This window comes from Pectinophora gossypiella, chromosome 11, assembly GCF_024362695.1.
Source record: "Pectinophora gossypiella chromosome 11, ilPecGoss1.1, whole genome shotgun sequence".
NCBI lineage: Eukaryota > Metazoa > Arthropoda > Insecta > Lepidoptera > Gelechiidae > Pectinophora > Pectinophora gossypiella.
Genome location: NC_065414.1, coordinates 1,911,831 through 1,936,834, shown reverse-complemented (window position 1 = coordinate 1,936,834; position 25,004 = coordinate 1,911,831). Strand labels below are relative to the sequence as shown.

Below are 25,004 nucleotides of genomic sequence, written 5' to 3'. Positions count from 1 at the left end.
AAAAGTTTATGTGACATGGTACTAAAGTGAATACGTAATAATTCTCGTGATCGTACTTGTGAATGTGGTCGATTAATTAGCGGATATAAAGAGGTTTGTGGAATGTGGGCGGTTCGCGCGCTCATGCTAAATTCTTAGGTATTCTAGTTTTGGACAAACGGGTATGATGTAAGTTAGTAAAGTTTGATTATTACGAATAAACGATTTATTACTTATTTTCAAGTAGTTGTGGATAAGAAACAATGAGTAGGTAAAAAATGGCAATTTCAACAAGAAAGGTTTATACATGCTTAATGTTTGAAGTCATTTTCTAATGGATCGATTCAGACCGCTAAGAATACGAATAGTAAAGATATATTTACTTAAAATTCGTTTAAGTTTCATTACGGGAGATGGACGTAATCTTTTGTATGTAGTGTACGTAAATTTCATTTTACCCTGTGGGCCGAATCGACACATTCTATAAATATCTGGCGCAATTAGGACCGCGGTCCGAGTCGCTTGCGGTCCGAAACGACTAAAGATTCATATTCATTACTTGGCCGGAAGGAATCTACCTGTGAAGACATAGGTAGTGATATAGAGTGATAGTGACGAAACAATCACTCTATATTTCTACCTAGTAAAAATAATAATAAAAAAGTTTATTTAGGTAAACCTAGTGACGACACTATCACTCTATATCTCTACCTGATGACGACACTATCACTCTCTCTCTATTCTCTACCGCTATCACTTCCTTGACCTACTAGTTTTCATTTACGCAAGAACCAAGCCGTAAGTACGTACTTTTACTTGAGGTCACTGTCCTTGCAGAAATTGACAAAAGATATTTTTAAATCTATTTAGTAGGCTTAAAAAAGCTATGTCTGGTGTCGTGAGCATTGAGCATGGAATCAAATCAGTTGATCGCTACAGAGGCGTAAACAATTATTATATCGGTCGACTTTACGTTTGGCGAATAGACGATGGCATTCTATTCTTGAGTTTAATCACAGTAAATACTTAAGCTTACCTATATGTATATTTAAGTACTTTGGTTTAGATGACTTTGGTTATGAGATAGGTACTTATGAGATGACTCTCATTCAGTCACTGTAGCCGTGTCAGAGCGCCGGCGCCGGTTCGACTATCGGTACCGGACTTCCACCAATGAGTTTATCTTAAGTGAAGTTGACTCGATCATTATAGACGGCGATACGACTCGACATAAAACCACGAAAGCTTGGTGAGGTGTGGGCACTCAGTTCATCTTGCGATGGATGTATCTCTGACTATCCCAATTTGGATACAGTTGTGAGCTTATATGATGACATGGAACACAAAATGAGATCATGAGACATCCCATAAGATGCACTGTAAAATAAAGGCCCCTTTAGCAGCGGCCGAGCGTAAATTGATTCCTTGCTCTGTGGTCGTGAAGAAAGTGAAGGTAAGAACGTGCTTCAAGAAGTCACGTCGAGAGGCTCCTGAGGATCTATTGAGTGCCGGCGTCGACTGTAGTTCCACTATTTGCGTAGTAATTGCGATGTCTTTTTTATTCTTAATATTTGTTCAGTGACTTGCCGTTTCACTGGACAATGCAGGTGTACGTGCCTCGAAAGTGCGGTAGATAAATATGTAGGTAGGTGCGTAAACTGACGCCTTGTAGATGCTAAGGCGACGGCCATACCTACGTAATTTTGGACGATATTATTGAATCCATATAGCCGTGTTAAATAAGTCCTGCTAGCCCAGTTGGTAGAACGCTTGTCTCTTACTTTGAGGTTGCAGGTTCGAATCCAGCACAGGCCTATATCAATGATTGTCGAATATGTTTTCAAATTCATGTGTTAATCATAAATGCAGTGAAGGGAATCCATTTTCAGAGGTATTTGACTTAACCTGTATTGGGCTGGTTTTCCCTTCGCGGATTGGAAGGTAAGACAGGCAGTCGCTTCTGTAAAAAACCGGATCTGTCAAATCTTCAGGTTAGGTAAGCGGACCCTGTGAAAAACGGAATAATGTTAGGGGGATGATGATGTAAATCTATGTTAGCGTCAAGTTTTCGTCGTATTTTCATACGACGTACTTTATCTACGGTATTTATGTAAGTATACCAATGATTTCTAACCTAAACTTGTGTAGTCCAATCGTCACTGTTTTAGATAATAATCTTGTCAAACACGAAATAGGTAAATCTGCAAAAGGCGAATTAACTAAAAAAACTATCACAAAATTGATTGAATCTTTACTTAAACCACGCTTTTCTATTTCCAAACTTTTTGTCGCCTTTACAGAAAAAACTATAGAAACCTAATGTCCATTGTAATATTCACTGAGATCTTTATCGATCTTTTTAACACAAAAAAAATAATGGTATTATATAAAAAAGTATTTTGCAAATAAAAGACAGGCGACTCTCATTGATTCTCAGTTTTTATGCGAGGCTGATCTGAAGGCCGTGGTAATCTAGTGTTGCCAATCTTAATGTATACTGCCCACTTTAGTGATGTTACCAGTATCTATGATCTAGTACAAAAGAACATGGAATATACCAGGCTTCAATTCAATTCAATTTTTTTTTCGGATAATTCACAAATTCGTAATCTTCTTCTATTGTGAGGTGGAGTACCAACCTCATCAACCCTAGTCAGAGTTACTATCGAGCCGCCAAAGGCCCCTGACATGGCTCATGTAACGACTTACTTACATCAATAAGTTGTAACCGGGACCAACGGCTTAACGTGCATCTTACTTTCGGACCATCAGGTGATCAGCCTGTAATGTTCTAACCAAATAGGGACTACAAAGCAATTTTTGTGATATGTCCCCACCGGAAATCGAACCCAGGACCTCCAAATAGCGAGCCCAACGCTCAACTACTGGACCGCGGACGTCGTTATCCATAACCGTCCACGTTATTTACAAAATTAATTACATTAAAAAACTTGTTATTAAAATTTTACATAAGTATATTGCATAATAATATCATAATAAAATATACAAACTACAATATCATTGCTTTATAGTGAAAACCACATACTAAAGCTCCTTTTGGAAAAATCACATTCGGATGTGATTTTTGGTAAATTCAAATTGAAAATATTTATTTCGGAAACTAGTCCATATTATGTATATAACAGAAAGTTTAACCTAGTATTAGTGAAAAAGTGGTCACAATTTTTATAATATTTTTTTTTCATTATTTGAAAAAATCGAGGTTTTGATGAAGGTTATTTGAAAAAAAAAAGGTGCTAAATACATGACGTGACGACATAATATTTATACCTTCTAATCGATAAGAGGACATGCAAGTTGCAAGCATATTTGTGTATTTTATTCAAATACAAGATAAATAATTTACGAATGTATTCAAGTACCTATTAAACAAGTACGTCTTGAATTCGAGTAGACTGGAGCAGAACAAGTGTTTAAGTCACTCGAGTAAATCGAATTCTCGACCACATCACTATTATACATATTGTAATCGTAAATTTAAATTACTTTATGGCAGTGAATGAACCTACGTCAGTGAATGGGTAGATTCTAAGTGAATGGACTAGATACGCAGGCGGCAATGGAATTATAATGTGAACTATTTTATACTTTATTTATTTATGTTAAAGTTAAAGTTAAAGATAACAATTTAAGAGCCACGCTCTTGTCGGTGCAGCATTTTCCATGCTACTTTTTTAGGGAAAAATAGGGCAGTGGTTTCCCTCTTGCCTTCCGCCCCGCAGTATTCTGTCTGATGCAAGTGGGATGGCGCCCAGAGTAGTCTATTACAATGCCATACTAGGACTCCTGTCCTCCGCCTCTGAATAGTACTGACAGTTACTGATGCCCTCTGTCAGGTTCCAGGTTACAGTACCCGTGACTTGCCCCTTCCGTCCTGCATTGCAAGTTGTTCCTTTATAAATAATAAATAAAAAGAACTTTATTCACACAATATTATAATGAGATCTGTGAGAGATATTATTAGCAATGGTCTAACGCATCCTCTGGACTGTGCCGAGGTTTTTCTTGCAGCTTCTTTTCCCTAGCTTCACAGGTTGTAAGAAGCTGCAGTAGTTTTAGGCGGATCAGACGTCCGTTATGTAAAAAATAACGATTCAAAGTGTAACTGTTACCTACTGAATAAAGATATTTTTGAATTTTTGAACTTGAATTTTGAATATCAGTGGTTATAGACGTCGATGTCGTCAGGCGAGCACGATTAAACCCGTTCGAAAGCAATCATAGACAAGAATACAACATAGAAAATTGTGTAGAGTGGACATAAAGCCCAGAAGAACAAAAAATCGTACGACTTCAAGCGTCACAAAAAAAAAAGAAGTATTATCAGAAATAAAACAAAATACATTTGGTATAAAAATAAAACTTATTTTTAAAATCCAAAAATAGACTAAAAGATATCACTTCGCTTCTTCAACAAGTGCAAAGAATGTAATTTGCAATGACATAAACGGCTTTGACTTTACCTTTTATACTTTTTAGCCTAATTGAATATTCATAGAACTATTCATAAATAGCCTTCAATTCCATAAAGCTCTTTTTCTTTTTACCACATTGATTTTTTATGTTCGCTATTAATGTAGCACTCAGTCCAATACTGTTACTGCTACAAAATGTACTAGCTTTTTCAATCATCCTATTTTATTTAAAACCACAGATAAATATGAAACTCAATTCGCTCTACGCTACAAAGTAAAATGCCCACAGTATAAACATCATACGGTATTGTAACTTCGTTGAAGCGCTTGCAAACATAGATAGTCAATTGCTTATTATCCCAACATGTATGGACATTATCATCCATACATATGACTTCTTATATAACGTATCATGATAACAGCAGGATGTATATATGTATTACATCGTGTAGTGCGTAAGAGACAAGGGATATGTTTCTTTCGCATTAAAGAAATAAACAGCTTTATCAGCAGCAGTATCCCGGTGCTAATTTCTGTAGACACTATCTAATTTTAAGTTATACCTGTCAAAGGGACGGGTAATGGACAGGCATAAAATTTATGGAACACACGGATATTCATTCACTCACTCATTCTTTCCACATTAATAATCGAAACATCTTATAACATCCGTCCCTTTCCTTTTCGGTGAATAAGAAAATGACAGGCATACTTAACTTAAAATAAAATTAGATGGTGTCTACAAGAATTAGCGACCCTATATACGAGTAGTTAAGAAATGTTAGGCCTTCAATCGTTCTTTTGCTGCAAGTAGTGCTCTAATAGCCTAAATAGTTCGGGATATGATGTCATTGTGTATATGTCCCGTGTATGCAACTCTCCGATACCATAAACTTGACACACTGGAAATATATTTCCCGCTTGTACAAAATATAGGCACAAATGCACTTCAGCGACCATTAATCACTTTTCAATCTTCACTCAGCCGCCTGCAGCTTTTAATAACATTTTTAATTTAAACCTTAGCAATAACTATGAAATTCATAAAAAGACTATAATTTAACAGGTCGGTGAGCTTAAAAGTGATGTTTTTGCAGTCTTGGTTCAAGGTAGCTTCATACATTTGTGCCCGTGCGAATTAACTGGACAGTAGGTTCTGTCTAGCTGGTACATATCCTACTGCGTAATCTGTCCTAGGATCTTTCCTGACAGAAAACTATTAGATACTTATTCTTCTTCTTGTCGTTTCGATGGCATTCAGATATATTCAGCTCAGTAAAACATTATGTATGTGCGTAAAAATGTATCTCTCCTTCCGAGAAACTGTGAAAGGCATACTTACAATACAAGGAATAAAAATAAAATTGTTGTTCAAAATTCTAGATTAAGTAAATTAAATTCATCTTTTTTGGGGTTAAAAAAAAACGTATACGTTTTTACAATAAAATACCAGATAATATATTTTAAATTTGTCAGAGAATAAATTTAAAGCTCACGTGAAGCTTACTTTATGTAAAAAAGCTTATTATAAGATTAATGATTACCTAAATGATAAAAATGTCTGGTATTGAATGTGTTCCTCTAGTTATTAAATAACTTGTAATGAACCCTCATTGATTTAAAAGATGTGTTGCTGTTGCAGTTTCTTGTCATTTCTTCTCCTCAGCCATAACACCTTGCGAAATGACGTAAATTCAAAAATGTTACATTGACCTTCAACAAGTTTATCCATTATAGTTACGTTGAATAAATGATTCTGATTCTGAGTATTTTGCCACCCGGACAGCATTTTCGGTGGCATTCATCAGCTCCTCTGGCGTACAGGTATCAGGGCACGCGAATGTCAGGTGAGCCATAGTCTGTGGCGTAACACCACACACGCAGCTCAGGTCCGATCCGTTGAGAAAATCCCACCTACACTAATACTTATTAATAAGATGGGTATTAATAATAGTTTGGTTTGGGGCTGCATTTTTCTTTTTTGTACGGTTTTGGAATAACCGCCTGGGAACCAATATAAGGCAGCCAAACTACAAATTATTGTATTACAACATTTTTTAAGAACATCTAGGACCTGCGCCGGGGTTTTTCTTGCAGCTAGTTATCCTCGGCTACACAGGTTGAGGACCTGCAGAGGATGTACGGGACATTCGACAATAAAAACATTTATAGTTTTATAAAAAAAATCACGATTCAAAGTGGAGACCATTATAGACGGCGATACGGCTTACCACCTATCACGTTGGTCGAACATAAAGCTCGGTGAGGTGTGAGTAATTAAGTTCATCTTGCGGTGGTTGTACCTCTGACTACCCCAGTTGGGATATAGCCGTGAGCTTATGTTATCTGACAATGTGGATCAGTCACATCTTTAAGGAAGTTGACCAATATAATTCACGGTTCCAAGTATTCGTCGTATCTCAACAATCGATTGTATAAAACATTTTAAAACTGATCTTTTAGGACAGGAAGCAATTCAGAAGCTCTCTTCGTTTAAATTAAGCAATTCATTCGTAATTAACTTTTAATGTTCGCCAGACTACGTCTTGTAATGTATTTTAGTCCGTAATAAAAACATTTTAAGATTTTAATTACAATAAACCTTTTAGGGGAAAAAAGTGAGTTATCTATTTCACGGTAATTTTATAGTTTGAATTAATGCAAGTAAAAAATACGAGGTGTAAACCGTATCTTAATGGAGTTATGAACATTAATCTTATAGTTTTATATCTTAATGTTTATGAATGGTATCTGTTCGGACATCAAGCTATTGTTTCAGAGTAGGTATGTGGGCTGTGGGGTACACGCGAGTTCGACATACTTTAGATAAAGACGAACTTTTTATCCGTAAAAAAAGCTTAGTAAATGTTCAATACACGCTAAGAGTAGTAATTAAACAATTAGATGGACTGTACATCGAGATGATTATGATATTTTTGCTGTATAACAGCTGTTTGTAACCTAAATACCATGTATAGAATAAATTTAATTTAATTTCACATCTATAAAGTTGGGTATTGACATAATTTGGAGCCTTACAAGTTTGTGTAGATTGTTCGAAAAAGTAAGACGATTCCATGCTCCCAGGCAAAGACCAACACGGGCCTCCACAGACCGGAGTGTATTTTGTATTTTTTAAGTACATAGTACATACCTATGTAATGTTGCACGCCCGATTGGGTTAAAATGTACCTAAGAACTGTATTTTTTCTTTTTTATAATGTATGACATCTTTTTTTGTACTTGTACAATTGCAATAAATCTCTTTTGATTTTGTTTTTTTTTTTTATCTGGCTTCCGCGGCTAGCGATGTGCCAATGACAAATCTTGAGAGTGATCTTAGTTTTTTTTTGTTTGGCTATTAGCCACAAAACACCTCCACCAACCCGCAGTGGAGCCTTAAGGAGAAGCTCTGTGCTCAGCAGTAGGACGAATACATATAGGCTATTTATGTTAGGTATGTTTTAGCAAACAACAGTTAAGGTTAAAATTAAATTAACATTTTGTGATAAAAAATGTACCCTTTCTTGGAATGTCGGTATCTCCAACACGTATAATGGTGGACATAACGCAAAAACGATTTGATGTGATTTTAATATCCCCGACGATTAATTCTCGTTGGAATTTGTGATATTAATTTAATTATTTCACATACTTAATTTTTATGTTGTTTAAAAAATGTTGTATATATTATATTAGCCTGAGACGGTTTTAGTAAGAGTAAAGATGTAAAGTGTTTTGATAATGTTGTTGTGGCTGATAATTTTGACAGTGTCTTTTTAATAATTGAAAGAAAAATAAGGAAACTAGTACTTAGTAGTAGGGTATCTAAATATAAAAATTATTCAGACTATAGGCATATTTTTGGATATTTCTGCTATTTTAGACAGTTAATTAATTGACTAGATAAATAGATATACATTTTCCGCATACCCTAGTTGATCACTCACACATATGCGCGTGTAAAATAACGAAAGTCGAGTATATTGTATGAGTAGGCTCTGCACGGCAACCGCGCCGCGCGCGACGCGAATTATATCGATGCTTTCGACTAATAGCCGTTTGACGTCCATCTACGTAGATAGTATTCGTATCGTTTATTGGTCGAAGCGATCAATATAATTCGCGCCGCGCGCGGCGTGGTTGTGATGCAGTCCCGGCTGTACTCACAATCATTAATGATCTTAAGAGAAATAACCCAACAGGTAGAGCCGTGGGCAATAAAAAGTACTTAAACTTTAAACACGTACGTATCAGATTATCATATTAACATGTTAATGTTATAATAAATGTTATGTTATACGTACAATTAACTGGACAGGCAATTTGTATAATGGTTTATGAGAGGGTATTGGACTTTTTGAATGAATTGAGAGATCAGTTTTTATAAGGCCCTTTGTAAAAAGTATAGGTATAAGATGTTGATCGTAGTGACCAGTTTAATTATACTCGATCCTATTTCGAGACGGTATTTACAGTGTAGTCTACGTCTTATGCTCCAGCATCGTCAGACGTAGTAGACTCCACTGTAAATACCGTCTCGAAAAAGGACCTTCGTATAATTGAGATAGAACTTCACTTATAGGTAAGTTCGTTTAATCTCTTAATAATACCTACCTACTTTAGAACTATGCCATGAAATAAGGAATAATGCTACGTATAGAACGGCAACTCTCTTCTTTCCCAACAGCGTCTAAGCTAGGTCTAAAGCCTAAGTCTAAATCTAGGTCTAAGTCTAAGCTGGCGTCTAAAACACCCCCCCCCCCCCCCCCCGGTCTTACTGAAGTCTCGACGCGTGTGTACGATAACGTGAATGTGTACAGTCATGAGCAATATAATGTATCCACTTTAGGACTCTTCTTCTTCTATCGTGTGGGTTGTGAGGCGAATTACCAACCTCATCAACCCTGGTGTCAGGGTTACTATTGAGCCGCCAAAGGCCCCTGACATGACTCATTTATAACGACTACGTACTTACACAGTAAGTAGTAACCGGGACCAACGGCTTAACGTGCCTTCCGAAGCACGGATCGTCTTACATTCGGACAATCAGGTGATCAGCCTGTAATGTCCTAACCAAACTAGGGACCACAAAGTAATTTTTGTGATATGTCCCCACAGGGAATAGAACCCAGGACCTCCGGATTGTGAGCCCAACGCTCAACCACTGGACCACGGAGGCCGTTTCTGTCGCACTAACATATTTGACATTTATTGAGACTTACAGTTTAATTTGTCAAAAAAGTTAATGTGACATGGTACCAAAGTGTATCCATATTAATGCTCGTGACCGTACTGTAATGTAAAACTAAGTTATTTGTATGAAGTGTCCGGGGTGTTATGTTTAAAGCTTTCATGATGTAGTGTTGGGTATGACTTTGATAGTTTTAGATACAGTAGAAAAGTAAGTGCACTGTATTTAAATTAATGTTATTGTTAAATAAAGCCTATATTTATGCCACCAATATTTTGTAGTAAGACCATTATATTTAAATTGAATACCGTTAGAATATTTAGGTGCCTAAGGTAAACCTTACGTCATTGGGATACTTACCATCTTCATTTTATTATGAGAAAACATTTTCGAATAAGACGTCGCGGTAAAATAAAAAGACAATACCATTACTCGATCACGATTTCAACGATATTTTTTATATTAAAATCGATTCATTTTGCGATCGCAACAAAACGAAGGATCATATTAAATTGTACAGGGCCGTACCAAGAAATTTAAATCAATTCCCCAAAACATCGATCATGTTATGAAAACAAAACTAATAAGAGCACGGAATGCCGCCGAAATATGTTATTTTGTATCCTTTTACCGAGTGTGTGGTAATTATCGTGCTTTATCAACGTTTATCGTTCCAAAGTGTTCCAAAGGGTTATTTTTTGAATGATAAATTTTAAATTTAGAACGCCCCTACAGGGACGGACTCGGGAAGTCGAGGGCCCTTGTTCTTTTTTAAAATACAAAATAATACAATAAAATAAGTAAATTACAATTACATTAAATTAAATTTAGTAAAAAAGTCTTTAAATAGGAACGTTTAAAAAATATTTTTAGTATCAATTTTAAATTAGGAACTAGACCGATTACCTTGGTTCCTAGGCCCGTGTAGGCGATTTCTTTTTTATCTAGCTCTTAATAAGTGTCAATAATACAACATGATTTGACATAAAAAAGATACATAAATGCATAAATTGTATTCTGATCGATTGCCGCCCAACATGTTCACTAATTAGTTAGACATGCCCAAAGAAGCCGAGAGAATTGTCAAACATGTCATTAGATACTCCCACATAACGTTTTATAGGTTGTTTTATGAACAAATTGTGAGATTTATGCTAATTTCTGCATTCAACGGCGTCTGGTCACCCAATTAGGCGACAAAAATGTTTCAATTTATTTTTATTTGGATCAACGCTGTAGACACAACATTGTCAATGGTGTGATAATTAATGTCTTAATATATTTTAATTTGTATATTTGTATATTCATTTCTAAACGACCTCAATTTTTTTCTGTTTCCGCATTTTTGTTTTAGTTTTTAAACATGAATATATTTTCAGGAACAAATCACGTAAAATTACATAATCCCCGTAGATGCTGAGTAGAATAAAAGTCTTATAAAATCTACAACCTCTTACAGTATTTATGAAGATACTTCTGCTACCGTAGTATGCCATAGTGGAAAGTTTTATTTTTCCAGCACCATACAAGGACCGAAACGCTTTACAACACTGCGAATACCTTTACAAAGTAATACTGTTTATTAAGTATAATCAAATCCGCTTACTTAATAACTTTGTGATGAGTCTCCAGCTATAAACTCGACTTTCAATGCTTTCCAAGCTTTTATTTAACCTTCTATTGCGGCGGTCGGAAATCAATTAACTGAAGTTGGTAAACGGTGAGCAAACGATCGGTTTCACTTTTACTGTAGTGTCGGCTCCGATGAAAGTAAACGTACTACAAAGTCACTTTTAGTTTGAGATGCCCCGATTTGTGTACGTTTTTGTTTCTATAAGCCGGAACGAAAACCAGGGTGGAACATTCATTTGAATTGGAATTTGTAGGTTTTTTACTACTCTGAGAAAGTAATTACAAAAACCCCACTGTGAACTGTGATTGGCCTTAGTTCTTTCTTTGTAAGTAAATGTACTAATGAATACATAAGTACTTTATATTCTTGAAATTTAGCCTCTTGATATTAAAATTGAAATAAAAAATGCACGAATGCTTTAAAAAATCTAAGTACTTACGTAAATATCCGTGTTGTATAGATGCGAATGCACGTTTTAAAAAGTAATAATTATTTATATCTCCTATTATCAATCATATTTGCGGTTAATTTTAGGTTATAGCAGCTGGATTGGTTACAATTAAATTGCTTTTTATAAGCGATGTTTACTAATAGTTATTAATAAAGAATTGGATAATATCTAGACATCTGTCTGCCTGTACTATCTGTCAGCAGATGAATGCAAAAAGTATGAAGAAGGACGTAGTAGGTAACATTTACTACCTTATTCTATGTTTAAATATAATAAATTCACAGACACACACAGTTCTAATGTAAAAAGATAAGGCATTTAAACATTAAGGTCGCATAAATTAAGGGCCCTAAAATTTGACGGCCCCAAAATTTATTTTAATTTAAGGGTTGAAAACTTACGAGTCCATCGCAGGCGGAGAGGGCCACACTGGACGCCGCTTGGCCTCGCACAGTGCCGGTGTAGTGGCACGCCGTGGCCCCCGCGAAGGGCCGGTCGCGCGTCCGCTCGCTCGCCCCGTGCCGCTCCACTATCATCGCTGGCGTGATGAACGTCACTGACGGCCTGAAAACATTATTTTTTATTAAAACAAAATAAAAAACATTTATTTCGGAAAACACATAACCTGTATTTAGTTATAGGTAAGTACAATCAAGTAATCATTAAGAGTGAGGAGTGCTGAGGCCAGCACTTTTCGTTTGAGCGGCCACTTTGAGTCACAAAACAACGCTGTGCAGTATAAGTACCTACCTACTTAGTTCATCATGCGATAGATGTACCTCTGACTACATTACTGGGGTAGTCATTATACTGTGTCATAATTTCATAAAACAAAATTACAAATAAGTTTGGCAGAAATTTAAGATTTTTAAACATACGATTTCAAAGACTTTCTAATCAGGTAGGTATTTAATATAACAATATACACATAGATAAGTACGTTTTTAAGAATTATTTGCTCACGAAAACATTTATCTCGAAACGATTCAAGATATTCAAATTACGCACTTTTACATAGAATTATGGATAACGTGAAACTACCATTTAACCCGTCATGGTGATTTGAATAGCTTTTAAATCGCAATCACTGTCAGACTATTTAAATTCTCAATCGCCAAGGTGCTAAAGGATGTCATTATGTGTCAATCGCACTTAATAAACTTATTCGCCCTAAGTCTATAATACGATGCAAATGATACTTCTATAATGGTAAAGGTTAGTGTCGAGCGATTGACTTCGTTTACAGCATAAAAATGCCTATAGGTCGATGATTTTTTCTCGAGAAATATTTATCCTCGAGACATAATTGCCATTCTTGTTCCAATGGCACGCCTTGAGGTCCTCTGTACGCTGGCTCGACTGGAGAGTCCCGCATTTCTCGCATGGTTGCCAGCGACAACATTTTGATGGGCCAGTCAAGTATTTCGCACATACACGTATAAATCAACGTAGGTATGTTGCCTACAATATAAAGAACTTTTACTTTTACAAATACAACCGAATATTTACAAAAGTGATAACTTTAACACAAAGCAACGTAATTCACTTAACACCTAATAGGTTTACCGAACGATATCTATGTATGGAATGTTCAGTGATTTAAGATATTTTTCATATTAAAGTTAATCAAACTGTTATTATGAGATCATTAAGGTGTTTCCAAATTGAGCATTTCCGTTCTACGAGCACATTTACACGTCGTATAACTTCCAAATTAGGAACCAAAGTTCAAGGGGCTTTTAACTTATTTGTGTGCAATCAATTCTATCAATATTATACCTGGGGTATAAAAAGAATATGCCAATTAAATGTTGATTGGAGACAATAAAATGTATTCAGGCGAGTAATAAAAATGTGTATGCAACACTTGAATGCTGGTTTTAGGTCGTGTAATAGGTACCTATAGTTTGTAAATGATTTACGACTATGTATATTAGGAGCATAATTTACCAAGGACGAGACCAAGTTCAACATAGTCTCAGGGGATCTCAGTCAGGAGTATGCGCGGTTGATGAAAGATTTTTACACAAATCCACCAAAGGAGAATAAGTATAGTCTCTTTAAAGCTGCTCTTATTAAACGCCTCACCGACTCCCGCGAGAAGAAGACCTTGGCAATTCGGAGTCGCCTGCCCACTTCGGAGGAAACAAAACCGTCTGCACGCCCTCGCAGAAGACACTCGCTTTCGATCTCCCATCGCGTACATTAGTTTCTTTGCTGTTGTATCGCTTCACGTCCATAACGCAGTGTTGCTTATTCTGTTAAATTCACTATGACTGGATTTTTACGAGGCATCATTCTACCAGAGCCAGTGCAGTCTCGTTTACAGAAAAAATATTTGGCTCTTATTGGGATTAAATAAGCAATTCTGAGAGGCATATTTAGAAAACCGCAATCTAACGTCCTCAACATTTATCGCCGTAACATAAAGTATAGATATTTAAGCATAAGTACATTAATGGGACGCTTATATTCTCGGCTTATCGGTTCCTTAAAAACGTCATGTCATGTTCTCTTAAAAACGTCATGTAGGCGATGATCTGCAACCAGTTAGTTACCTACACTGCAATATATCGTTTGGTGTGCAATAAATTGCTGCATTCCACAATTTCTTGGTATCTAAGCTTGGTCGATAAATCTTTGGTCTTGACCGTCAGATCGAAATCTACTTTTTATGGCGCGTCGCGTGCTCGCCATAGTGGACAGATGCCTTGGCCGATATGTTCGAAGCGGTTAGATTTATAGCGAACGATACGCGTTATTCAATGTTTGACAGTTCGGTAAAGCACCTAAATGAGAGCTCGACGGGCTTTAGATAAGAAGAAAAAAGAACATGAGGTGTTGAGACCCCAGTGACTTCGCAACGACGGCCATGTTGGACAATCGGATAACGTTTGGGGCCTCTGCTGGAAACGGATTAGTCTTTTTTTTCTTAAGATGAAGTTTAAAATCGTTTACACTAACACAGTTGGCTCGACCATAATAGACGGCGATACGGCTCATCACCATATCACGTTAGTCTAAGAGAATGCTCGTTAAAGTGTTGGCACTTAGATGATCCAACACATAAGCTTACGAATCGTGAACTGAGTGATGTTTTACATGAATAAAAACGTTTATATTAAAACAAAAAAAAAACGATTTTATAAAAATACCCAGCCATTTGAACTCATCTGCGCCGGATCGATGTAAGTCATTCAAAACCGTTCTTCCGACATCATCGAACAGGATTAAAACAAGGAGTGTCCCCAGTGTTTGCTCGCCTTGGTTAGAGGCTGTCGATCGGCAGCAAACACTGGACAGATAAGACTCATTACGGCAATTAGCGAGGCAAACATGGCCGGCCCAGATACGGCGCGTGTTGACACAAATGGACGTGGTGATGTGAAACCTCGCATTGTTTTTCCCTTTTGGAAGTAAGTACTCAAAAGTACTCGTAGGTATTTCTGCTAATCTAACCACGGAAGTGTCGGGGTAATATCGATGGATAGATAGATGTAACAATTTATTGATTATGTTACAAGGGGGGTTAAAATGGCCACATCAAAGCAATTCATCTAAGAAAGTAATATTGCTATTTGACATTTGTTTGCATTGCGAACTTACTTTAATATTGATTTTTTAGATGAATTGCTTCGATGTGACCATTTTAACCTCCAAGGTATGTATAGAAATTTAAATAGAAACGATTCAAGCCACAGGGATGAATTTAATTTAATATGTAAATCTAAATAAGAAACAACTAAGCTAAAATACAAAGCAAAAGCACGAACTGTTGCATTCAAAGTAGTAGAAAACAGTGAGTAAATAAAAAAATAAAAAATCTATAATACTTAATGTTATTATCATTGACAACCGCTGTGCGCCTAAATAAAAAAGTAAAGCAAAGTTTTATAAAACAAAAACAACACGAACAGATTCCATGTTTCTCTTAAAGTCTGGTAACAATATTGATGAACAAGCTAATAACAATAGCGCCTCTAAGGTAAGCCAAATGTCCTCACAGCCTAGTGTTTGGTTGACGACCACTTCATACATAGTGGAGGATTGATCACGGATTGTCCTCAACCCGTCGTTGAATGACCAATGAATATTAAAACCAGTCACTTATGCAACGGCATGGTCAGTAAAGTTAGTCAGCCTAATAGCCTAAGAGTAATGAAACTTTGCTCGACACTTTAGCAATAAAGTGATATCGAATTCATAAGTTATGATAGGACTATTTATGATCGAATCTAAGAGAGGACGGGCGGAGAGAATTGAGATTTAAGTAATGTAAAGGTAGTTACGAATCGTATCAATTTCTATCACTATAATAAATCGTATATTACACATGTAAGTAAATGCATACATTTTTGTTAAAAAATATAAATAAATAAATTAAATTTGATGACTAGTTTTTATGTTTGTATTTGTGACGTATTGTTATTTTTCAAGAATTAATAAATTAAATTGTATTTTCAAATGTAAAAATTATAAAATTAAAACACATAATAACGGAAATAAATACGTATAAATAAAGATTTAAAAAGATTTTGGTTGAGGCCCCTCTCTGCCTTAATACGGCCCTGTTTAACTTAAATTTCATAGGATTAGAATCTGAAGAGTACCTATACATTTCATGGAATAATAAATTATTATTTTTATACTCATATACACGTTATACTCATCCTTCTTTTATATGAACGTCTTTGTTCATCGATGCTTGTATTAAAATAGCTTTGAAATTAAATCTTTTTACTTAAAACTTTTGGCAATTACATGGGTATATCTATGAAAATATGAAACATTGACAAGCTTTCTCAGTAAAGGCATCTTTAAGTAGTTTACTTTCTTACTGTTTTAGAACATCGCTGTTCTATACAATTTACTTTTAAGGCTAATAAATGTTAGCATAGTTAATAGCGCCTGCGTCGCGTTTTATAGTTAATAATGCCCTTATAAGTATTGTCGACAGCCATCTTAATGTTTGCAGCCATTAGTTGGGATATCAGCCGGGATAATAGTGCCTAATAGCCTAGGTTTTAAGATAGAATAATTTTGTATGGCCCATCAGACTTGATTTGAAATCAGCTTTCACCAGTCGTAGTTTTGTGAGTCAAAATGACACGTCTTTACCGGGTTTTTTAAAGAAATGAAATATTTTTTTTTCGCTCTAGAGTGGTACAAAAGATCTTAAATAATATATTGTAACACAAAAAAGTCCATCACTCAACCATATAGCGTGCGAATATTAAATAATTTATAATTAAAGGAACATGCTTTAAATCTAATGTATAATAAATCCGTCTTAAAATCAACAACAATAGATATTTTAAATGCACAAATAAATTAAAAGATCCTTCTTTCCTCCCAGGCTAGCAAAGAAGTGAAGAAAAATAAGAAATAATTTCGTTCAATATACAAAAGTGCAGAAAACAAATAAAAAAACAGCCAGTTCCTTCGCTCCGGGATAAAAATAATTTTCAATTGAAGACTTCTGAGTAAAGTGTTAAAGGTGAGGCAAGGACCTCGTAAAAAGCCAATAAAATAAGGTTCACAGCGGGAATCGAACGTGGCTTTGAAGCACAGGTTGTTGTTAACGGGGACAAAACTAAAGAAAATTACTAGGTTGTTCATCATCAACTCGAGAAATTTCGCAAATCGATTAATAAAATCATAGCAGTGTTAAATCGAACGTGATAATTGCCAACAGGTGATCGGCTAATAAAATAACTAGTCACTCACTATGCCAATTGTTTTTTATTCATGTTCATGCCTTCTCAATCAACCGGAGGGGTATGGACTTGGTGTTTTACTGCTAATAACCGGGACTAATGGTATAGAATAAGAAATACTACGTATAAAACGGTAACTCTCCGCTCCCCACCAGCGGCTAGGTTACCCCATTTCCCCTCGGTGTTACTTTAGTCTTCAATGGTATGGACGTCAGATGTCACATACACAGATGCGCGTATACGATTATGTCAATGTGTAGCGTCTGTGTAAAACGAGGTGATGAAACGCCTTCCGAAACACGGAATCATCTTACTGTGGTAAGGCAGTCATCATCATCATCTTCATAGCGTTATCCCGTTTTCCCAAGGTCCGCTTACCTAACTTAAAGATTTGACAGGTCCGGTTTTTTTATAGAAGCGACTGCCTGTCTGACCTTCCCACCCGTGGAAAACCAGCCCAACTATCTGTGGTCAGGCAGTGGTGGGCATTTTATACCACGGTGTATAGTGAGATAGGGCCCTAACTCTCAGTCCAACAGATAAAATAATATTATGAAATGTGTTTTATATCTCTATGAATATTCCAGCTCTCGTCAAAGGTCTTTGAACTAAAATAAACTTAAGAAAAAACAAACAATGAGTGGAAATGCGACGACAGGCATCAGACTTCTGTCAAACATGTCTAGTTTGTTATACGAATGTAAACTTTGATTTTATCGCTCGCTATGGGTACCTACCTACTATGATAGTGGAAGCTAGGTATCTATGGGCATCAAGGTGGTGACGACGCTTCACACAATGTATAGAATATAATAGCTGGAGAATGTTATTGACGCCAATTTTATTAATTTGAACACACGATACACGTCAATGCAGATTGTAGAAGAAGAGGCAAGTATTGCCATACTTAAAATATTAAAGATAAAATTTGTTGGGTATGCCAACAGTATCTATTATGAATTTGTTCTTATTATCGAAATATAATGGATTGAAATTAATAAAGATAACTTTATATTTTTAAATGTTTTGTTTTATTTTGTCTTTTTTATGTTTGTAAATATTTTAGCTATTTATTTATTACTTTTAATAATTATATAAACGCTATGATCTGTAATAGAGGCTTTAAATGAAGGTTTGTGTATTAACTTATTTGTAATTAATATCTACTGGAGTTCAGAAGGATCAACTTAACATAGCATAGCAAAGGTTGCCTGGAAGAAATTGCTGCATGAGCAATAAGGCCGCCTGTTGTGCTTTTCTGTATATGTTGTCCTTATCTCTGTATTTTGTGTCCATTGTGCTCAATAAAGTATTTTATTTATCTATCTATCTATCATAACTTAACATAAGCTCAAGACAATATCCCAATTGGGGTAGTCAAGAACACCAAGGCAAGAAGAACTATTGAGTACCCACACCTCCCCGAGCTTTTCGTTAAACCAACGTGATAGGTGAACCATATCGCCGTCTATAATGGTAGAGCCAACTGTGTTAGTGAAAACTGCACTTGGATAAATTAACTCGTTGGTTCAGCTGCTTGTCTTCCCGGGCATGTCGTGAAATCCGACAGAGGGATTGTGTCCTCTAATATGGACTACCATATACCATACTGATCCCATACCATAATCTTATCCATCTTCATCATGTCCAGCTTACGACATCGTATCAACTGTGGCTGCAAGTTGTCTTTGATTATTTGTGGTTCTGCCCAACCCGTAAGGGATTACGGGCGTGAGTTTATGGATAAGTATGTATTGGTACAAGTCCGGTACCGAGGTTCGAACCGCAATCCCCGTTTGAGAAATCGTTGTCAACGTCATAAGGTTTTGTTTCTTTTCTGAAAACCAGCGTCATAGTCTAGGCTATGGCATTATGCTGAGGTGGAACCGTTTCGGCATACATTCATAATTGTATTATTTTGTTTTAATATGTGAAAACAATAAGTATGTCGAATAAATATTTTTTTCTTTCTTTCTTTCTTTTTATCCCACAACACAATACGAAGAGAGCAGTTATTACCGTAGCGATTATGTATGATGCATTAACATATTACCATACATTGCTCGTACTGCGGAAGTCAACAAAAAGACTGCTCATCGTTCTGTCATTGTCACTGACTGCATTTATTTTGTCGTTTTGTTCGCCATATTTGGAGTAACAGTCAGATCGGGTTGCGTAATATTCATCAGCCATTGTAACATAATTCCCTTACAGGGGCGTATCTAGGTGAAGGGCCGCGGGGAAACAATAATAAATAAGTAAAATGGTCTTGAAATATTCCCTGGACTTCCACGAATATTTCAAGACTAAAATAAGCCAAATCGGTTCAGCCTTTCTCGAGTTTTAGCGAGACTAACGAATTGCGAACGGATAACCAGCCAAATACAGAATTAGCAGAAAAGTAACATAATCTTGTGTTTCGTTTGGGATGAGTTAAGACTAATGGGACGTGGTAAAGGGCCCCCCAACCATGGTGGCCCTAGGGCACAGCTGTTTCGTCCCTGGCTAGCTCCAATGCAGTCCCATACATATGCATGAGGGGAACAGGCGGTGTTTTTGTCCCTTCCCATTAAAAATGTATGTGACCTCTTTGGTAGAGAAATTCACCGAGACTTAAAGATCTTCAATCATTGTGTAAGATGACATCATGACACACTTCATTGATTTATTACTTTTTTTAGACAGCTACTGGGCATTGTATTGTAATTAGTTTATGACAAGTGGTTTGGTTAAGTTGCATACTGTTTATTCTAATTTATGCATGTGTGATACGCCCTTTGACTATGAAATCATGGCAATGAGGAAAGTTGAAGATCAGCCGGGAGAGAGCTATCTCCAACTACATATAGCTGCTTTGGTGCCCTGCCCAGTTGGGCGCCCTCAGGCCTGTTGTCTTAAACTTTGTACCGGGTGAGAGCCTTCAGCGCTCCCCATTTGTCCGGCCAAGTAGTTAATGTCATCTGCGGCAAATCTACAGTAAGTCACATCAAAAAATAAAGCTTTGGTGCCCAATTTCATTTTTTATTGTAAACATTCATACGTAAACTTACGCCTATTTCCCACCGGGGTTATCAGAGACTATGGAATTCCATTTGCTTCGATCCTGACATACTTCTCTTGCTTCCTCCACATTCATCAATAGTTTCATACACGCACGCCGGTTCAGAGTAGATTTTACTGAACCTTTTCTAAGGACATCTCCTATTTGGTCAATGTTCTTCCTTCTAGGTCTTCCTCTGCCAGCCTTCGCTTTATATAATTTTATTGTGTTTGTAAACTATGGTAATCCAGATTAAAATTATTAGTTTAGTACCCGTACTGGATTTGCACCTGCGAGGCTGCGTCCTGACAGCGTTCTTCGAACTAGGTTACAACTCTGTTCTTAAAAGCACTTCGTAAAATCACACATCTCCCTAGCATTATCCCGTTTTTCCACAGGGTCCGCTTACCTAACTTGAAGATTTGACAGGTCTGGTTTTTTACAGAAGCGACTGTCTATCTGACCTTCCAACCGAAGGGAATACCGCCCCAATACAGGTTAGTTCACATACTTCGGAAAATGCATTTCTCGGGAATATGCGATTCCTCACGATGTTTTCCTTCACCGCTGAGCACGTGATAATCATTTATAATCCAAACATGAATTCGAAAACAAATTCGACAATCATTAGGCCTGTGCTGGATTCGAACCTGCGACCTCAAAGTGAGAGGCAAGCCTTCTAGCAACTGGGCTAACACGGCACTTCGTAAAATAATTCTCTCTGAGCCGTACGAAGTGAATATAATCTCGTGTAAACAATCGAAACAGGCTAATTACAGGATTATTGACCTGAACAGGTTCGAGTGACCTTTCCCGCCCTTAAGTACGAGTTCTCATTCCCACCGCGATCGGTAAGGCCGCCATAGGCCGCCCATCATTAAGGAAGCCGTTATATTTTGTATGGACGCACAAAAACCGCACGCATTTTCTCAGTAGTGCCTCCTAGCAGGCTTTGGTTCTCAGCGCGGTATATATGTTACCAGTACAGACACTACTTACCGACGTAAGTACGTAGTCGTTACATGAGTCACGTCAGGGGCCTTTGGCGGCTCAATAATAACCCTTACACCAGGGTTGAGGAGGTTGGTAATCCACCTCACAACCCACACGATAAAAGAAGGAGTGGAGAGATACTTAAAAATTAAAAAAAAAATGCGAAAATTTAATGAAGAGAATTGAGAAAGGGATACTCTGATCCGAAGATCTGGGAACAAAATCAAGTGGAATTTTCAAAAAAGTTACAGTACTGCATTTTAAACATAACACTGTGTTGGACGAGTGATAGCGCCGCTTCCGAGAACTGATTGCAAGTTGCGCGCGCACTTCCGCACTTTGATCGGCGCGGGCGCACCGCTTGTAAACACGCGAATTAGCCGCTTATCGCACACTCAAGACATTCGGAGCAGTTTTAATTGCAGTACACAACCAGATGTCGGGTATGTAGCGAGAACGCTTTAAAATTTTCAATTTTACTCTGAAAGATCTCAATTTGAGACAAAAATAGCACGCAACCCTAATACCTGTTTGAACATTTAAAAAGTTGGTATACTTAAATCTTCTCATGATTAATGGAGGACCCCTAATTTGACGCATACCACTCTACCTACACCACTAGGAACGACTGTCCATGTCACTACTATTACCATGTCACATTTTATTTTTTCTCAAATTGAACTGTAGCTCTCATTAACTATCAAACATGTTAGTGCGACAGGGTTCTAAAGTGGGTACATGATATTCCTCATGACTCCATCATTTCCCTAGCATTATCCTCTTTTTCACGGGGTCCGCTTACCTAACCTGAAGATTTGACAAGTCCCTTTTTTACAGAAGCGACTGCCTGTCTGACCTTCCAACCCGCGATTCAGGTTAGGTGGCATACCTCCGAAAATACTGTTTTCCTTCACGGCTAAGCACGTGATAATCATTTATGATCCAAACGTGAATTCGAAAACAATTTCGACATTATTGGTTTAGGCTTGTGCTGGGTTCGAACTTGCGACCTCAAAGTGAGAGGCAAGCGTTCTACCACTTAGCTATATCGGCTCGATATTGCTCATGACTGTACGCGATAAAACCTAATAGTTACACCCATCGACGCCCTATATTGAATTTCAACACCGCACAGTATGGTTAGCACAATTACGCGAAGTCGACTACATGTTGTAATCAATTTATGTCGCAGCTGAAGTTTGCAAGACAATAAAACGATTGCTTTTAGTGTTGCCAGAGTTGAATCATAAATTTGTTAGTTAGTTAGCCATCTAATCTGGTTACTTTATCGAATGCTTGTCGAGCTATTTCTGTGAGTCAGTTAATACTTAATCATGGTAACTGGTAACGCTACATATTTGGATCGGAACAGTTGGGGCCTATTGCAAACGATTAGGTGCGAAAACCGACAGCGTGATCGAATAAAATAAAAGGGAAAGACATGTCACTCAAACAATCCCATATGTTAATGATCGTGACATAATATCATTTGTGGGACGTGGAACGTCACTACACGAGGCCAGCGGGAGGCGAGGAAGACTCCAGCGCCGCCATTCGGAACGATACCGCAAGAACACACGCGCGTCAAGGGCGCGTCGTCCTAATGTCAAAATGACAACCCTTATTATTCATTTGTAATCTAATTTCTTTTAACATTATAATAACTATGTGAAGTTGTTACTGGCGCTTTTACTTAATGAAGACTCATCGGCATAAGAAGCTGCGGCAGCAACTCTTCCCTGCGGGACTGGAGCGAGGGGAGAGCGTCGGCAGAGCGGTTGAGGCGGGCCTTAACGCCATAAGTTTTTATCGGTTATGCGTGTTATTATTCTTTCAAATATTATTCTCTCAGACGATGCCCAGAGTCGAGGTTCACGCCTAATTGCACCCTCAGGCCTGTTGTATTAAATTTTGTTATATTTAATTATACATCAAAGCGTCACACTGTCGCTTTTTTAATCGTTTGCAACTTAACTGTGACCTCAGACCCCGCGGCAAAGAAACCGCGCGCGTCGTGAATTATATCGATCGCTTCTACCAATAGCAGTACGACGTTTATCTGCGTAGATAGCATTTCCTGCGTCTATTGGTCGAAGTCATCGATATAAATCGCATCCCGCGCGGCGCGGGTGCTGTGACGCGGGAGCAGGTCTATCTAATTTATTGTGGATTTTGTGTGTGAGTTATGGATTGTATAGATATGTCGGCCCTGCAAATTGACCGATCACGATAATGATGTGTCTTGTTAAGTAAGTAATAAGATCTCGGCATATTAATGGTGGATAGGTATAGTAATGGTGTATAATTTACTCTTTCAAGTAGACTAATAATTTTAACTATTGGGTTGGGAAGCCCGTCATAACACAAAAAAGATATAAATATATTTTTTATCGAACAACAAATATGATATAGGTAATATTCTAAAATCTTAGATCGACAATACGACATTAGACTCTTGACTGTAACGGCTATTAGTGATCAATTATTAATATTAAAAATAAACACATAGCCCTACTTTTTTGTAGTTGGGTAATTACTTTATTTCCTCTCAGAGATTTAAGGCGTGAAGCAAGAGCCGTTGAGCAAATACAAATTTGTATTTTATAATTAAGACATGTGTTAAACATTTACGATAATTTATCACATCCTTAACAAACACTTTATCTTGAGAACGTAAATCGTTCCCAGGATTTATAATCTAAGCTAATCTCAGCTGTAAGTAGGTATAACAATACTTACGTAAAGTAGAATTAAAAAAGAACGTTTTTTTTTTCATGTTGGTAAAACCAAATAGATACCTACTTGCCGTTTCAACTTTCGTTTTCTAAATGTTTTTTTTTTAAGATACTAATTTACATAACTTAAACATAAACAGCCTATATACATCCCACTGGGCACAGGCCACCACTGCTCTACTGCGGGTTGGTGGAGCTGTTTCTTACGGCTAAAAGCCGGGACCTACGGCTTAACGTGCACAGAATCATCTCACATTTTCGGACAATCAGGTTATCACCCAAATTACCTAAGTTTAATATTTAATATTTATTTGAGGAGCTCGGTGGCGCAGCGGTAAACGCGCTCGGTCTGCGATTGTTGAAGTAAAGCAACTTTCGCAGAGGCCGGTCATAGGATGGGTGACCAAAAAAAAAAAAGTTTTCATCTCGAGCTCCTCCGTGCTTCGGAAGGCACGTCATGTTGGTCCCGGCTGCATTAGCAGTCGTTAATAACCACCACTCCGTACTAAGCCCGCGTGGTGGTTTAAGGCCCGATCTCCCTATCCATCCATAGGGAAGGCCCGTGCCCCAGCAGTGGGGACGTTAATGGGCTGGTGATGATGAATATTTATTTATTTGAGGCAGTTGCTTGTGTAAAAATCCGGACCTGTCAAATCTTCAGGTTAGGTAAACGAAGCATTTGAAAACGGGATAACGCTAGGGAGATGATTATGATTATAAATTTATTATCAGTGGGCTACGCTGATCCAATGCGGGTTAGATAATTATTACATACATACATAAACTCACGCCTATTTCCCACCGGAGTAAGCAGAGACTATAGAAT

The 25,004-nt window shown here is 37.2% G+C and overlaps 1 protein-coding gene across 1 annotated transcript in view; it reads right to left on the bottom strand.

Moving 5' to 3' along the window:
* Positions 1–25,004, bottom strand: part of LOC126370655 (A disintegrin and metalloproteinase with thrombospondin motifs 7-like) — a 183,401-nt gene that overhangs the window by 56,270 nt on the left and 102,127 nt on the right. The window contains exon 4 of the mRNA XM_050015620.1: positions 12,095–12,257. Coding sequence (XP_049871577.1) covers positions 12,095–12,257 — 163 coding nt within the window. The remainder of the gene's footprint in view (positions 1–12,094; positions 12,258–25,004) is intronic.